This window comes from Corvus cornix, chromosome 1A (genome assembly GCF_000738735.6).
Source record: "Corvus cornix cornix isolate S_Up_H32 chromosome 1A, ASM73873v5, whole genome shotgun sequence".
In the NCBI taxonomy this organism is placed as follows: Eukaryota; Metazoa; Chordata; class Aves; order Passeriformes; family Corvidae; genus Corvus; species Corvus cornix.
In genome coordinates this window covers 68,402,033-68,419,083 of record NC_047057.1, presented here as the reverse complement: position 1 = coordinate 68,419,083, position 17,051 = coordinate 68,402,033, and the positions used below count along the sequence as shown (strand labels likewise).

Here is a 17,051-nt window from a genome sequence, read left to right as displayed (position 1 = left end):
ATTCAACAGCTGCCTGTAAAATCACAAATGACACCCAGGGGGTGAAATGCTCTTCATTTGTGCTTATAGTCTCACAGTATAAGAAAAATGGAGAATGATGTGAAATTTGCAAGAGGCAAATTCAAAATAAAGCATTATGAGTTTTTCCACAGAACAGAGCTAAACTGTGGAACTGATGGGCACAAGATCTGATAGATAGCAAATTTTATGTAGGTTCAAGGACCAAATTAATAGAACAAAAATCCACAAGGAACTGTTAAGCCTAGAGACTTCATCTTTCAGGAAGTTGATGTGGTATAAACCCTTTGAGGATAAGAGTGTGTGCTGAAAAGAGTATATGGAGCAAAGTGCCTCTATGTGCTTATTCTCTTCTTGAAACTCTTCTGCAGGCATTATTATTGTGTACTGTCAGTGACAGGATATTGAATTAAATGCACCCTGTCCTGATGATGAGTTTTATCTGCCTGAAGCCTCTTTGCTGCTTTCTCTGCCTCCTGTTTTTCGCTCCCTCTTTCTCCTCTCCTAAACAGCTGCTGAAACATCATTGCTCATGTGAACTTGCATTTTGGGTACTGTCACTTACCTGTGTTCTTTTGGAATCCAAAATGCTTGCAAATCCATTAAATGGCACTTTTTTACCTGTCTGAAGAGCAGGAGGAACAAAAATCTACTTATGTAACCAATCTCTGGCACTGTGCAACAGAGAATAATTTATGTACATCGTGCAAAGCAGAACTTCGCACTTCTGACAGTCGCACTGAGATGAAACGGCTTCCTACAACAACTCTAAAGGAGATCAGAAGGGGAAAACTTTTATGAAAACATTAGTAAAGGAAGAAAAGACATAAATGTAAAATCAGCTATGATGAAAGTAGGCACTTTGTGAACATGACACTGGCATTTTCTCTGAAAAATTCGTGGCTTTTTTCTTGTATTAGTTTCACTAGCAGCAGCACGGGTAGAAACAACACAGTGGACAGGCTGCTATCTTTATTCTTTTGTCTTCGGGTGCTGGTCAGCTGCCTGCCAGGTACCAGAACTCGGAGGGGTAAGGCAGGAGTGGTGGCCAATGGTGTGCAGAGCTGTGCAGGTACCTACCAGCCCTTCAGCATGGACTGGGGGCACGGGTGAGCAGGGAAACATCTGGCAGCCCCACTAATTCCAGCTAAAATGCAATGGCCTCCCTGTGTTGGGTGGCAGTGCTGGGGCACTAAGCACCAGCCGTGCCCGGAGCGGTGGCGGGGGAAACAGGGAAGAGCTGGCGATGGGAGGGATAACTGAGGTGTTGGTGTGTCAGCCGAGTCGGACGTGAGACAGAGGAAATGACTCAGAAAACGATGAGTGGGTTAAGGCTCGCTAAGGAGACGGGGCTGAGGAGAACGTGTCGCCCTCAGTTTGAATTACAGCACAAGCACTGAATTGTCTCCGCTCGGCCGGCGCCGTGCACGATGCGGGGCCATTTTAGGGCCGGGGCAACCCGGGCGGGAAAGGTGCGGGCGGGGGCTCGGTCGCGCCGGTGCTTCCCGAGGCTTCGGCGGGCGGGGGGAGGTGTCGGTGCCGCCGGGAGCAGCGGGGCGGGGCGGCCCCCAGCCCCTCGCCGAGCTCCCCGAGCGCCCGCCGTGCGCGCCGCCCTCGCCCGCTGATGCAATCCGAGCCCGGCGGCAGCAGCAGCCCCAGCACCGGCAGTCGGAGCAGCAGCCCCAGCCCCGGCGGCAGCAGCGGGCGCTCCGGCCGGCCCCGATCCCGCGCAGCGCCGGCGCCGCTGTATCCGCCCCCGGGGCTCGGCGATCCGCCGCTCCATCCCTCCGAGAGCCCCCCCCGCCCCTGCCAGCATGATCAAGGTAAGCGGAGCGGGTTTCCTGCCGAAATCCACTCGTCCATCCTTCCGGAGATGCGGAGCAGCAGAGCTTCTCCATGGCAAATCGGTAGCTCGCCGATTTGTGTCCGCAGATTTTAGTGCCCCGATTTACTTGTGCTCTGCGAAACGGATTTCTGTCCCCGATGGATTTGTTGTTTGAGATTTAGAGGCAGGATGTGTGTGATTCTACCTCTTTCCTTGCTCTTTCATTTCAGACAGCATCTGTGGAAAAGAAGTAATTCTGTGGAAAAGAAATAATGAGGGGGGATGGAGATGGAGGAAGGGAAGGTGTATGATTTCCTTTAGGGGAATTTCTTGTTTATGGGACTCTCAATGATTAAAAAAACCTAAACAAAAAAACAACAAACCAAAAGCCTGCAGAGGTTATGGTCTCCTGGCAGACATCAAGTATTTTTATGCCTGTGAGTTTGTTAAAGCTCTTATGTCTGCCCTTGTACTAAAATAGACTATGGGTAAAATCCAGTAACATGTGCTTAGAGGTTTTTAGTAATTTCAGAAATAACTTTAAATAATGAGAGAGGAGTTGTCGGTAGCAAACACTAATGTGGCGCATGAGCATCTGTGGGCACTCTCCTTTTATGAATGTCATGTTTATGCTCTTCTACTTAGTGAGGCTGATCTGGGGATTAAAAAGAAGTCTTCCTTGTCAAGCCAAAGGGCATGGAGTTAGCACTGGTGCTTTTCAATTAGACCAAGGAAACACCATAGCCACGTTACACCCTGTGGAACAACTGCAATAATGCTTGGGTTTTGAGGAAGGTCGGCGCTGGGCCGACTGTGAACTGCACAGCTGCAGTCTGATGCCAAAGTTAACAGCTGAGGAAAACACGGCTGAGTTATTTGCTTTCCTTGGGTCACTTTAGCAGATGGAATATAGGCGCAACAGGTATGTGACTGGCAGGTGTCTCCCCAGCTCCTCTCTGCTGCTGATGGCAAGTGTTCCTCACATCCAGCAATACTGTCCCCTGGGTGACTCTGGCAGTGGTGCAGTTGCTACTCATGGTGGCAGGGCTAGGATGGATGAGCCTCTGGAGGAGCCTTGGGATGCTGTCATAGCCCTGTTTGCCCTCCCTGCAGCTGGAGAGTGGCAGACCAGCCATGGCAGAAAACTGGTCTGAAACCACTCAGGGAAAATACCCAAGAGCTCCCCCAGCCACAATGCTCAGAGCCAGAATGGAGCATCTGAAGGAAGGGGCAGACTGCTGTGTTTTATTTCGTTTCTGATGTACCTGTTGTGTGTCAAGGAAAGAGGGCATGGCTCCGGTTTCCACGGTGTCCTCCAGCACCTCTCAGGAATGCGCTGGCATGGCCTTACAAAAAAAAACGAGTAACAGGGAAACCATAGACCTACCAACCTGTCTGCTTAAAGCAGCGCTGACATCTCGTTGGCTTCTTCTCACCTGCTCAAAACCAACCTTCGCTTTGTCTTTTTACTGAAGAAGACATGGAAGGAAGCAATAGCTACAGCAGTAAAAGGATGCTCTTGCCACTTGGAAGTGATGTGGCCTTGGGCAGGTCGGCGCTTGTCTGAGCCCTTTACCCTTTATTTGCCTTGTCTGTTCCGACTGTCAACTCTCCAGGGCTCTGGCTGTCACTGTGTGTTTGTAGCGCATTTATCAAAGGTACAGAAAATTATGATTTGATTATCACCATACTTATGTAAAAACTGATACATTTGTAAATGTTTCAGTAATCAATAGCATTATTGCACCTCCTTGTCCCTTCATCTCTCCCTTCATCATTTCCTGTGTTTAGTCACGACCCTCTATTTTTCCTTGAACTATTTCCAGCTCAACCACAACCCTCCCTTTCTGTCCTGTTTAAAGTAATGTATAAGAAATGATTTACGCCTCTGGTTTCTGCAGTCTCTGCCTTGTCCACCTAATGCACTGATTGTTACTGACAGGCCTAGCACTCCTGTGTGATCCAGTGGATATGCTGATTTTTTGCCATGCAAATTGAGCACTGAAATATGCTGCAAAGTCATAGGTAAAAGAGAAGATTGCAAAGTCATAAGGTAGCTTTAACACTACTGGTATCTTGCTAAAATAGTCCATAGGCCGTATTCTTGGTTTAATTTGATAGATGAAAATAATTCAGATGGATTTCATTAGTCATAATTTATCCCTGGGAGGAAAATGTTAGGAAAGGAGGTAAATCGGTTCATTAACTGTGTAAACACTCAGGTGCTCTGCATTTATTCAGGCATTTTAAAACAAATTAGGTGACGTGGGCATGGTAAAGAATTAGAACAGGCATTTTCATTGCTTCCCTGTGTTATGCCATTTTCTTACATGAATAATCATAGCTGAATGTATAATGCTGAAAATTACCAGTAGGTTTGAGGGTAGGACCTTCAGTGTCAGAATGAAGGAGCCAAGGGGTAAATTCTCTCTGTAAAATTCGCACAATCAGCCTTCTTAGGCCACAGATGTGAGGGCTGGCACGTTCGTGTTGCCACAGGGGCACATTACGTTCTTCATGCTGCTGGATAAGCTCAGCAGGCAGCTCCATGAGTTCAAGGCACTCAGTATTGATTGTGGCTTTTGATAATGAATTGTGGCTACCCGCCTGCAACGATGGCTGTAGTGGAGAGATTAAACGCCCAAACTTCATCTTAAAAGTCTGACTTTAGATGGTAGTTGAGCATAAATCAAAGTAGTATGTGACCCTAATATGTTATGTTCATAGTCACTTCCATGCTTGCATCTTAGCGCCTCCAATTCTAACACAGGATGAAGTGAATGGGTGGCCCTGTTTACCTTGGAAACAGCTTCATTATTTTATGGCTTTATACATTAGAGGTCCAGGTAAAATTGCATCATAAAATAGAGCACCTGTTGCAGAAGGGCAATTTAGGAAGTATTACCATATGCTGTTGCAGAGGAAAATCCAGCGTTATGCTTATGGAAAGCACCCTTTGGTGTGTACATCTGAGGATCCCAAACTTAACATGAGAATAGTTGAAACTATCTTTAAAATGATCAAGAACTTTTACCCATCGGGTTTTTTGTGCATCTTGGCCCATAGTTTATTACTGGTTTTGCAAACTAATGTCATAATACCATTCCAACAGAGTTATTCATTTACTTCTTCCCTTGAGGTCTGCAATGTGTTCCAAGTTTTATTTTAGAGTATACCTGAAGCATTAATGAAGGGCATCATATAACTTCCCAGCAGGTACACAGCTACTGCTAACTGCTGCTAACAGTTTGCCTGTTAGAGCATTTCACACACCATCTTGATAAAAACATTCCTAGTAAGCACCATTTGTATACCAGGAAAAAGTTGTTTTTCCTGGTATACAAATAGGGTTTATTTCCACAAGGTTCTGATTGGAATAATTTCCACTAGGATTCAGAGACATCACTGCCACACAAATCATGTCCACTTGTTTAATTTCATTTAGACTGTTGTCTTAAGGGTCATCACTTCTGTAATAAATGTTTGAATTTGCATTACTCTTACTGAGAATGAAGTTTTTGAAACCTTTGACACTGTGAGTTTGAAGGAACAGAGTGTGTTCAGTCCGGAGAAGGCTCTGGGATGCTGTAACAGCAGCCTTCCACAATCTAAAGGAAAATGATGGAGATGTGGCGAGGCTTAGCAGTGCTATATGGCAGGAGGATGAGAGATGATGGCATAAACTGAAACAAAAAAGGTTCAGATGGGGTATAAGGAGAAAATTCTCTCCACAAGGACATTTGGGAAGTGGGCTACCAAGAGAGACGGTGCAGTTTCCATCCTTGGGAGCTCTGAAGACCCCGCTGGATCAAGCCTTAGAAAAATGGTCTGAGCTCCGAGCTCGCCCTGCTTTGAGCAAGAGGTTGAATTAAAGACATCCTGACGTCCCTTCCAGCCTGGATTTTCCTGTGGTCCTGAGAAGAAGCTTACAAACTAATTTTTTTTAAGTCCAGTCTTAGTTTTTGACACACTCAGTGGTGTGGACCAATACATCTTTGTCCAGAGCCCTGACTGCTTGGCTTTTAACAGCACAAAGAAGTCTGTGCAAAGGTGGTGTTTAAAGTCACCACTGCAGGCAGATTTCTTTGCAGAAGGTATATTCTTTAACATGTCAGTATAGTAGTATTATTTTCGTTATTATCTTGAGGAAGTCCCTGTGCTTAACAGAAGAGGTTAAGCTGGAAGACTATGAAACACTGAATAATTTTTGATTTCCAGGAATGTGAACATTAAATTGCTGCATCTGAAATACAATTTATAAGGTTACCACATAAAATTGCATATTCTACTCTTATAAAATGATACATTTGCATATCATCATGCAATTAATTGACAATTACAGATAGTCCACCTGAAATCATCAGTAAAAATACAATTTCTTTTGATGTAGAGTTTCCAAACCTCCATTAAAATAAAGGAAATTCTTAATCAAATGAGTATGGAAAAGAAACTTCAAGTGTTAACATTTACTATGAAGTTACCCTTAACATAGCTGGCAGGCCAGTTGCTAAGTAAATTTCTTACCAGATGCATGATGCAGGTTTTATTTCCCTGATTTTAAAGTTTGAAGAAACTGGTGGAGAGGCTAAGTTTTTGATCCTGGATGAAGAAAAAGTGTAAGTTTTTTTTTTTTTATAGGCTCTATAGTTTATAGTTGGTTTGTTATGAACTATTTTTATAGATTTATAGTTGAGTACCATAATTATTGTTTGAGAACAGAACATCAAGATTTATTATCAAATTTTCAACATCACAGCCCTTCTGAATTCTGCCCTGTGGCAATGCCTGCTTAAAATTTGACAAACCCCTTCCTAATTGCTAGAAAGTATTGCCTGAAATATAGAGGGTAAAAGCTAGAAAGAATGAATAAGCATGAAGTAATAGTTTTAGCACAGGGTATTACTACATGTAGTGGCTACACAGGTACAGTTTTGCCACAGCTGTTCAGCTGCATGTCTACATGCATGCAGAAAAACCATAATTTTATTCACGTGCTCATGTATTTGAGGCGTTTATCCATCATGAGTACATCATCTGTGCTTTTCAATATTTTTAATATTATCCTTTATCTTTCAACACTTTTTCAGAGACCATTTTTGGCATTTACCATTTGATTCCCGTCTTGACACCTGGAGATAGAAGTTCAGTAACAGCATTCCTTTCTGATTGGTCACTGAGCTGAAAATTAGCATTTACAATTGTTTCCTTTTAGATTTTCTATTAAGGTGGTGTGCTGTAGCCAGCAATGTTTTCACCATGTTAATTGGGCAAAATATTTATTAGAGCATACATATAAAATTAATGTTCTGTCCTGCCATTTCCAGGTGAACTGGATTTCAGCAGTGGACAAATCAGATGCAATTCTAAACTGTTTTAAGGTGCTCGAGATTAGCTTCATACATTCCAAAATGTCAAAAACATTGATGCTCACCTAGATTGAAGCCCCACAAAGCCTTTTGTTCATGTTATAAATGAGTCATTCGTCAGTTTAGATTTGGGGAGCTGAGCAGGGCTGTGTGATCAATGATACAGATGTTGAACTGTAGGAGGACAAGCCTACGTTAGTTGTCATAGGCCAGTTTATTATCTTCATTACCAGTGCATTTCAAAGCTGTCATTTTTCTAATAGAGACTGCATCACTCCTGATTTATGTTTGTCATAGCTTTTGCCATGCTATGATTTGGGCAAAGGTCCTCTCTTTGCTTTGTGTACTTCATGTGTGCTGAACGCTCACACCTCTACAAATACCTCATCTGTGACCACACTTTTCCAAGGCCACTTTTAATGTGCTGAGTGATATTTTGCTCTCAAATTCCCTGGGCAGCATTCAGTTTGCTCTGGGCACTGTCAACAAATGATAGGGGATTTCAGATGAAGGACTTGCTCATGTTCTTTAGAAAGGACACATAGGATAAGTTTAACGCAGCTCCAAAATTTTGGAGTGTTATAATCCATGATTTTTTCCTCTCTTAGAGTTGTTACACAGTTGAATACATATTAAATAAGTGGGATAGCTCGTTCTGTCACTAGTTTGAAATATTTTACCTCTTTTGAGCAGATGATATTAAGAAAAGCAGCTTCTTCTGGGTGTTATCTTCTTGTACCACATTCAAGGGAGTAACATGTGACACTGCAGTGACCCTGTAGTTGTGCCCTGCTTTTCCTGCCTTGTTAGTAAGCTTCCGTGGGATTATTTACGTTTGCTTGGTGTGGTGGATAATGCTTATTACCTTCTGTTACACCCTCTGCAACTCATAAAGGATGTAAAGCAATTAAGTTCCTAGAATATTCTGAGCTGAACATCTATCATGCAAATATGCTCCCTCTTTGTTGTTACTGGAACAAGAACATTTTTGTAGATGCTGTCCTCAAACAGGTCCCAAGGATTTTCCCTTTGGTTTAGCTGTGTTCCTAGTGCTTCAAAAAGGAAAGCTTCAATTTCCTTTCTACTTTGTTGAACTGTGTCCAGAGCAGTGTTTGAACATACAGCAAAACACACATCACAGGGGGTATAACCCAGGCTTTGGAGAGGTCTCTCGTTGCTTCAAACCAATTATGCGAGGCTTAAAACCCACTGGAGCTGGTATAGGCAGGTGTTCTGCAGCCATCACCTGTGTGTTGGTAGGCAAGAAACTTGAATAGGTTATAGCTGTGAGTAGTGAACAGCCAAACCCACTGTAAATCAGTCATTTGGACCTGTTCTTCTTCCTTGGGAAGAACGGTAATGGATTTGATGGGTATGTTTTAGTTCCTGGGGGGCTGTGCATACCCTATTCTGGCACCCCAGTGAATTCCCTGAAGGAGCTGCCAAACCAGGTGAAGTGTGCCAGTGGGACAATCCATGCCTCAGTTTCCTGTTTGTAGAAGAGATGGATATTTCTGCCTTCTTTCACCTAGGTGTTGTGACTGTAGAGCCAGGCTTCCAAGTCTTACAGTGAGGAGATCCTTTAAAGCTTATAAATAATGAGGGTCTTGGTTCTGTATCTAGAACAAACAGTTCCAGCCTGCCATCAGAATCCAAGAGAACACAGTATTTGCAATATTTCCAGAAAGCTTGCTGTCCTGTTGGGGTTTTCTTGGGGGCTTTTTTTGTGGTTTTTTTTTTTTTCCCTACCCTGCCTTGCATCATCTGTTTGAAGAGATACAGGATAACTTTAATGCATCTCTTAACAAGACCTGCTAGATCACTGTGAGCCCTGAAAGCTCGGTTCAGGGTCTTTCTGCAGCATTGTGGCTGAATGTCTAGGAAGAGCCCACATCTGCGCGTGCATGGTTCTGCCTGCAAGCAAAGAAATGTGGCTTTGCTCAGTCATTTGAGAAGACTGACACAGCAGAGGAACACATTTTTAAGGAGCATTCCTCTGACTAGTGGAGCAGAGTGTGCCTGCAGACTTGAGCCCAATCAGATCCCCAGGTTAGATAGCTGCTGCCGTGCTTTATCAGCTTCATCTGTTGGACACTTCACAGGCATACCAGCCTCTTGGGAAACAGAGAACAGGGAATAACAGCACTAACAGCCAACACACTGCAGAAAGTCATGCTTCTTGGGCTTTTCAGCAGTGGCATTTGATAATGGATTATGATTAAATAGGCCATGTAAAGTTACCAGAGCTAGATGTGGTATCAAGTCAGCCTGCATCAGCCCTTTATGTACCAGCAACCACACGTGCACTTGCATTCGTGAGCCAGCTGTGTGAGTTACAGTTCTAGGATCGCTAGTGGGACTGTCCATGGGACTTACGGTGGAAAAAGTAACTCCTTCCTCCAAAAGCTGTTTTTTTCCCTCCACAGACCTTTCGTTTTCAGTGTGTCATTTTTCTTTGCTCAGTGTCTTATGTAAACCTTTATTCCAGTGCAAAATGGACTTAAGTGGGACACGGTCTGAGCACTCTGAGAATAGCTACAAATGACCCCTTATACAGGCCAGTGATTCTGGCCTGACCTCGTGCTTCTCCTGGTGCTGCTGTAGTTAGGAAGGAGCTTGCAAACAGGACTGTGTCCTTAAAAACAGGTTTTTGTCTGCTAGCTCTTTTCTTTGAGCATGTCAGTTCTCATTTTGGAATCCATCACTGTCTCTGCCGTGGTTTGGTTGGGTTTTTTCCCCCCAGGAGTCTACAATGATTTATTTTGCAAACTGCAGAAGCTTTGGTCTCCTGCACTAAATTGTCTGCTTCCAGTTCTAAGCCCTCAGTAACTCTTCAGACAATGATTTGATTTGTTTCTGCTCTCTATGCCTTCATGTTATTTATATTTTCATTTGGTAATTGCATAAAACCAATTGCCTTGGTCATCAGCTGCAGGATCTGTGTGGAGTTTCCACCATCAGGCAATTTCACAAATAAATTGCAAGCTATATTTTATGCATCTTTAAATCAGATCTATTGTTTATCTGTACAGCTGTTTCAGAATAAAAAATATAGTCAGTGTAACTGAATCTCCAAGGAAAATAAACAAATTAATTTTTATTGTTCTTAGGCTCATCTTTTCTGGTATAACAGTACAGTTAAAAGTGCATCCTGCTTAATTTTACTATAAAATCTTAAAATGCCAGTTTAGTACCTGGCATTATAGAATATGTGAGCAAAATGTTAGAGAAAACATAATGAACACAAGCTTGTGATAAAGAGCAAAACCCTGTTACAGTGCTAGGGGAAAGCATATAATAGCATTTATACCCTTTCTTGTTGCCAGTTTCATACAAAAAATCTCATATCAAAGAACGGGGCCTAGACACAATGAAGCTGTGGTGCCTTTCAGAATTTTCATTTATTTTGTTTGAGCAATCACTATATCATACAGCCATGAGACACTATCTACTTAGGAAACAAGCAGATGAATTTATAGGTCAACTTGATCCAGCTGGTTGCTTTAACATGTTTTCCTTCATGCCATTCTAGCAAACAATGCACTTGTTAAAAACCTAATTAATGCTAGAAGGGACAAACAAACCAACAAAAGAGTCACTTAGAGGCACTGTTCATAGGAGTTAGAGATGCAAGAGCTCCATTAGGTCATCTGCCTCTTCCCCTCGTTGTGCGAGGCTGTTTTCCCAAATCAGAAGGGAAGAGCCAGTAAACTGTGAAGACAGAGGAAATGGCACTGGGGAATGACAGAGCAACAGGAGGGTCATAGGAAGTAAAACAATCAAGAACAGTGTGAGCAGTGGGTTTAGAAATCGAGGTTGAAGCACACTGCACTTGGAGGTCATTTGTGAAGAGAATTTCTTTAGAGTACTTGCCTATTTCTGCAAAGAAAATAGGCAGGAGAATTGTATAGATGTGCAGGAAATGTATTAAGACCAAACTGACTGTTGATAAAGGGGCACCATGCGGAGATTACAGCTGCTCTGTGTCCTTTATTGGATGGGACTGGTGGGAGGCTTTCAGTATTTTTCCACTGGGGAGGATCACGCTTGAGACTCCATGTTGTATTTCACAGCTCATGTAAATTTTCCTGAAATATGTGACAAAATAAATTCAGCCTGAAGCTGAAGATCACTGGTCAGGTTCTCCTTAGGGTATTAGTTTCCAGCAAATTAATTTGTTTTCTATTTCTGCTGATCTCTTTGTTCCTTTACGGTTCTTGATAATTCAGCTTGTCAAGCACCCATTCTTCTTGGACTTCAGAAGTAGTTCTTCTTCAGCTTGCCTAGCCTCGCTATCTTTCAGGTGAACTGAGACAAGCTTTCTTCTGCATCAGTTCAGGCATTACTGAACTTACTCAAGTATTAAACACTGAGTCAAAAAATTGATATTAGTTCTGTAACAGGTTCTTCACCAGAGTGCTGCTTGCAATGGCTTTACTTTGCAAGCATTGTTCTGCCTTTATTTTTCTCGTGAAACCAACTTTGTGTGCTTTTGCAAAGTGATATAGCTATAACTGTTACTGAACGTGAGTCTTGGATGGACTAGCTGAGTATTTCCACTTCTTGATGGTCTCTGTTTTAAGGTTTTTCTAACCAATAAGTTGTGCTTATTGTTCATATAATCCGAATTGTCTTTTATTTAAGCATAATAAAAACAGTGATGCTTGTTTTAAGAGGAACATATTTCAGTTTTAGTCAAACTAATTAAACTGCATTAAATTAAAGACAGTAAACTGCTCAAGTCAGGGATAAGTGCCTGCACAGTTCTTTGGACTAATTTAATTACAATCTATTTCAATTCAGCTTTATTTTATGCAATTCAGCTTTCTTGGACATAGAATCTCTTGTATGTTCTAAGCCCCAATGCCTTCACTGTGAGGCAAAATTATTATTAAATAGCATGGAAGCCTTCTCTTTCTGCTACACTAGTTGCCTTGTGTTTTTCTTTGTTGTATGCTGTCATTGCACAGCCTCTGTTTAACCAACATTAGTGCCAGCCCAAGGCTGAACAAGCAGCCACAGTAAGGTGATAATGCCAAGCTGACAAGGCATCAGGGAAGATCTATGTAAAGAGGAACAGTCTTAAAAAATGTATTGGAAGTGCAGGAATCAGGACTGTAAATTGCGTAAATGGCCCAGCCCAACAGATGTGCTTGGTGACACTTGCATGGTAGCATATGTGTTGTGTATGTTCATGTTCACATACCTGCAATATAAAAACAGGATTAAAACACTTTTGTACTACTCTGAAGCTGAAATAAACATGCCTGGCTGTTGGCTTCCACAAATGAGCTTCTTAAACTATGGAAGTCTTTCACAAATGTCATTAAATAAATATTTTTTAGTTGATATTAAAAACAGTATTATATGACTTGGCCCTTCAGTAATTTCTTTCTGTCTGACAGTGTGCAGGGTTTTTTATTTTGTTTTGGTTTTTGTTTGTTTTTTTTGTTAAGCTGTGAACATTATTACTGGTGGGGGGGGGCATTCTGCAAATTCATCTTATGTGGTGTGGCTGCAAAATTGTATTAACATTTTCTAGGGACAGGTAAAAGCTGTTTTGAGGTCATGGAAGTGGTTTTTTTCTGACTGTAGCAATACACGGAATAGATGGCATTTGTGCATGTTGGATTCCATTGTATACCTGGCGCAGAAAGGCAGCTCTGATTTTTACAGCTGGGAATGACAAAGTACCTGTCACCACACACCTCATTTGGCTTGCCTGTACGCAGTACCAGGGTATGAGTCATGTATCGGGTTTGTTGATCTGCTGTATTCCTGCAATCTGGCAAGTGTTCTAATTTCATTTTCCTTCCAGTGCAAATTAGAGCATGAAATATTTCTTAGACACTTAGTAGCCAGAAGCAGGCCTGGGGAAAAAGCAGTAAGACACCGTTTTGGCTTGGAGAAATGTCTCAGAAACCACTTTCTTTGTTGAAAGCTGTCTTTCATATGACTTCTGACTGAGAGGAAATTCCTGATCCATCTTTTCTGGGGCCTGATGACTGCTACAAGATATGATGGTGTTTATAGCAGGAGATGGGTTTCCTTTGGTAGAAGGAACTCTGTGCAATCACTGCTGTGCATCTGTGGCTTATTTGGTTTCTTTAGGTTCTTGTCCTCCATGAATAGCTGATGCTTGCCCAGAAAAGCACTGTCTGTGGTTCTTTCATGGGCATGAAATTAGGTTTCCAGATGTTCCCTGTCACTGGTGGTACTCTACTAGGGCACTGGTGCTGTTGATGAAATGTTGATGAAATTCTCCATTAGAATGGAGTCTGTGGGGGGCTTCACACAGATGACTGGTGAAACCAAAAAAGATGACTAAGGATTTTGGGAGCTGCAGAACTTGAGTAGTTTTGAAAAGCATCCAATATGATTTCCTAGCTGAAAGTGTGAGCTCTGTAGACAACATTTTCAATTTATTTCTTTACTCTTGCCTTCTGCTAGGGAAAGTTTTCTGCTCCCTGGTGGTGAGAAGAGTTCTCAAACAACAGGGAAAATTAAGTGAAGAGAGAACTGATTAAAGAGTCAGTTTTCTTTGAGAATGAGTGACAAAGTACATGGCATATAGAGTTAACTGCAAAATTTTTTTGAGAACTGGTGACTTTTTTTTTTTAATAAATCATCTCATATGCTATAGATTAAAGAAATGCAGTTTGCAGTTGAAATTCACAGTGATGAAGCTCCTGGTAATCTTCAGTTCCTGTTTCATAACTGAAGATGAGCCAATGAGATAGAGTAGCTAAACCCCAAGTGCAGCAGTTTGACAAAGCACCTGGTGGAAGTTTATAGAACAGACAGTCCCAAATGAGAACAAAGATGCTGATGCTTCTGCTGAGTGTCTTAAAAGCACTGGAGGACCTAAGGCACACTCATGCAGTCTAGGAAGCCTGGGGAGTTTAGGGAGGAGATGGGCCTGTTTCTGTAGCAGAAGGATGAATGATCTGACTGCATAGAAGTAGAGAAGGTGGGCCAAAGACAGCAGGGAAAGCATTGACTGCAGCATCATGATACTAGAAGATGTTGAAGATATGTATGTCTAAGGCAGCCTGAGGACCAAGTGCAGGAGTTGAGGGTCCAGGTTTGGGAAAGCTCTAGCAGAAGTGCAGGTGACAACTATTAAGCCTAAAATTTGCCAGAAGTGCCAGTAAGTGTTACATACACAAATACCCACCTAAGGCTTTACCTCTGCCTTGTATAAGAGTTAGGTTGGAACTAAGTGCTAATGTGAGGGAGCACTGTTATCCAGCTGAGTGTATTGTGATCACTTGTGTCAGTGCTAAAGGATTTATAATGGTCATTATATCATTGAAGTCTTCTGTAAAAGTAAGAACAGAATTACTACTCAGCAGGTCTTTATTTCAGTAGTGTTCCGCAGAGATTAAATGACATATAAACCCCATTTTTTAACCAAGTTTAATCTGTTGTAAGACTTTACACCTCATTCTCATACAGGCTTTACAGTAATGTTAAAATCAATATGTTTTCAGTATTTTTGAAGAAACTCTACGAAATACTCTTCTATTTCCCATTTAGAAAAAGCGGTTACATGTGCCACAGAGAAAACGCTGATGTCTCTAGAGCACAACATAGGAAATAATGTCATGCTTGTGTAATTGTACAGCAACTTGAGACAGTCTTGAGTGACTTCTGAGAACATGTTGACCCAGTGGCTCAAATGTATCTTTAGGATAACATCAGTGTTTTAATGGAGGCAGTTTTAAATCTGCTGTGCTATTAAACACAAAGGGCAAATTTATGCTTGCCATATCTCCCTTGGCAAGGTTGGCACTAAACCAGGGAGCAATTTTCCTTATTGCATTTAGCAACATGTTTCAGATTTATAAGCCATGGAGCCATTAAAATATGACTCCATTAATTAGAAAGTAATTGTGGTATTTCTTTCTAGTGCCAAGGGATTAACTCAGTTTAATCTCAGTGTGGTTAACAAAGGCAGTTAGCTATTTGCTTTAAATATGAGTTAAATCTGTAAAAAATAATGACTTCATGAAGAACAGGATTGGCCCCATGGCATATACCCAAAAATTGGGCTGTTGACTTCACTGAGTTCAGTGGTAATCTTGAACTGAAGGGCAACATGATGGAGCCCCCAGGGGGCTGTTCCTGTAGGTGGTCTGTACTTGAAATTCACATGAAAGCTTGGTATCTTTAAAAAAGATCATGAAAGAGAATATTAAACTGTATCCAGCTTCAGTGCTCTGTGTTGATGCCAACTCTTGCTTTAGGGCAACTTCACAAAGCAGCAACAGGAAGAAACTGAAGCATAATGGTTGAGTACTTGTCAGTATTTGCTGTCACCAGTAATTATTAGAAAATCCAACTTGGCATAGTGGATATTAGACAAAAGCCAGCAATGGAGCTGGAGCTCCTTGAGATATTCTTGTTCCACAGCTGGCAGTTCCCATCCTGTTAGCTGGTAACCAGCACACTCTCCATCTTAATTTGTTGCGGTGCACAGAAAAATCAGTTGGCTCAGTTCATCTGTGGAATACTTCATTACTGTAAACTGATGGTGTCATGAAGGCTTTCTAGGATTTTACCAGTGAATTTGGAAGTATTTGAAAAATTACAGGGAAAGCAAGGACCTGTTATTATACAGTGTCCTTTGCTTTGGGTAACACTTTAGTCCTGCTTGGGTCTGCCACTGAATGCCCATGCACACTGCCGAAGTCTTGTCTTTCTGGAGTAGAAAACCGTAAGATTTAAGGCAAATAAAACATACTTTTAGTGAAGGATAAAGCATATTGAGATATTGTAAAGAGATTTATGATATCTCTTGGCACATTGTCCTTTAATGGATAGGGAGGGTCCTGTAGCCACGATTGCCTGCTTTGCTGTAGAGGGTTAGAAAAAAAGAGGAACAGAAGGGTTAAAGCTGAGAAAAGGCAGGAGGGATGTGGGGGGCTCCCTGGGGGGAAGGGGAGAGGAAGTGAGATCTGCTGTGGCTGAGAGTTTGCCTTTTACTTTTTGTTGGTAGCAAGGCTGTGATCTGTGGAAGGTCCACTGAAAATACTGCTTTTTGTTTTTTGTATGTTTTACCATGTTCCCAAGATCTGTAAAAAGGGAAAAGAATCATGTTATTTACTTTGTGTGTCATGCTTCCCAACCTGTGATGCGTGTGGTCCCAGCCTTGGCCCCACTCTTTGGTGGCTGCTGCAGGACTGGGGGGGCTGCTGTGTCCCTGCCACTGCCATCCACCTGCATGCAGCCCTCCCTGTGGGGTGAGGGCTGCTCCCTGGTGAAGAGCTGGGATCTCATAGGCTGACCATGAAAGGTTTTCTGTGCATCTTTTCTTGGGGGGATTATACCTTTCATCTGGGGCTTCCCCACCTGGACTGGGAGTTCCTACCCAAGATGCAGCCAGGCTGAGGGGGGTGGCAGGGTGAGAGGCAGCCACCAAGTTCTCTCCATCTTTCTGGCTGTGGTCCCTTATGCCATCATCCCAGCCATCCTCTTTCATGGCTCATCACCCCAGCCTCTTGCTCTTGGTTCCTTCTTCCCTCTCCCAAGCCTCTGCACCCACTTTACCTTTTCAGCTCTTTCTTAAAGGCTCCTGGGAAACAAGGAACCCTGTCAGGGCTGTATTTGTCTCCTTTGTTCCATGCTGTTGGGTATAACATGCATTTAGTGGCTACTGGCAGAGAAGGTCCAGGTAGTGCAGGAGGGATGCTAACCTGATGCTGTGGGAACTGGGAATCTTGTTTTTAGGTAGATGGCTTGTACCTGTCTGTTATCCCTCTGTTGTTGAACAGAAGGATGCCTGGAACTGGCACTCCTTTTTTTTTTTTTTTCCTTTCCCCTCCTGGTTCCTTGGCAGA

General features: G+C 42.5%; 1 protein-coding gene across 2 annotated transcripts in view; it reads left to right on the top strand.

Annotated features, from left to right (window-relative positions):
* The first annotated feature begins 1,641 nt into the window (after positions 1-1,641).
* BCAT1 (branched chain amino acid transaminase 1) overlaps positions 1,642-17,051 on the top strand; it is a 60,117-nt gene continuing 44,707 nt past the window's right edge. The window contains exon 1 of one of the 2 annotated variants that reach the window (XM_019288773.3): positions 1,642-1,841. In XM_019288773.3, the coding sequence (XP_019144318.2) occupies positions 1,833-1,841 (9 nt within the window). In that variant the 5' untranslated portion in view covers positions 1,642-1,832. The remainder of the gene's footprint in view (positions 1,842-17,051) is intronic. The other variant, XM_019288774.3, reaches the window with a different exon arrangement.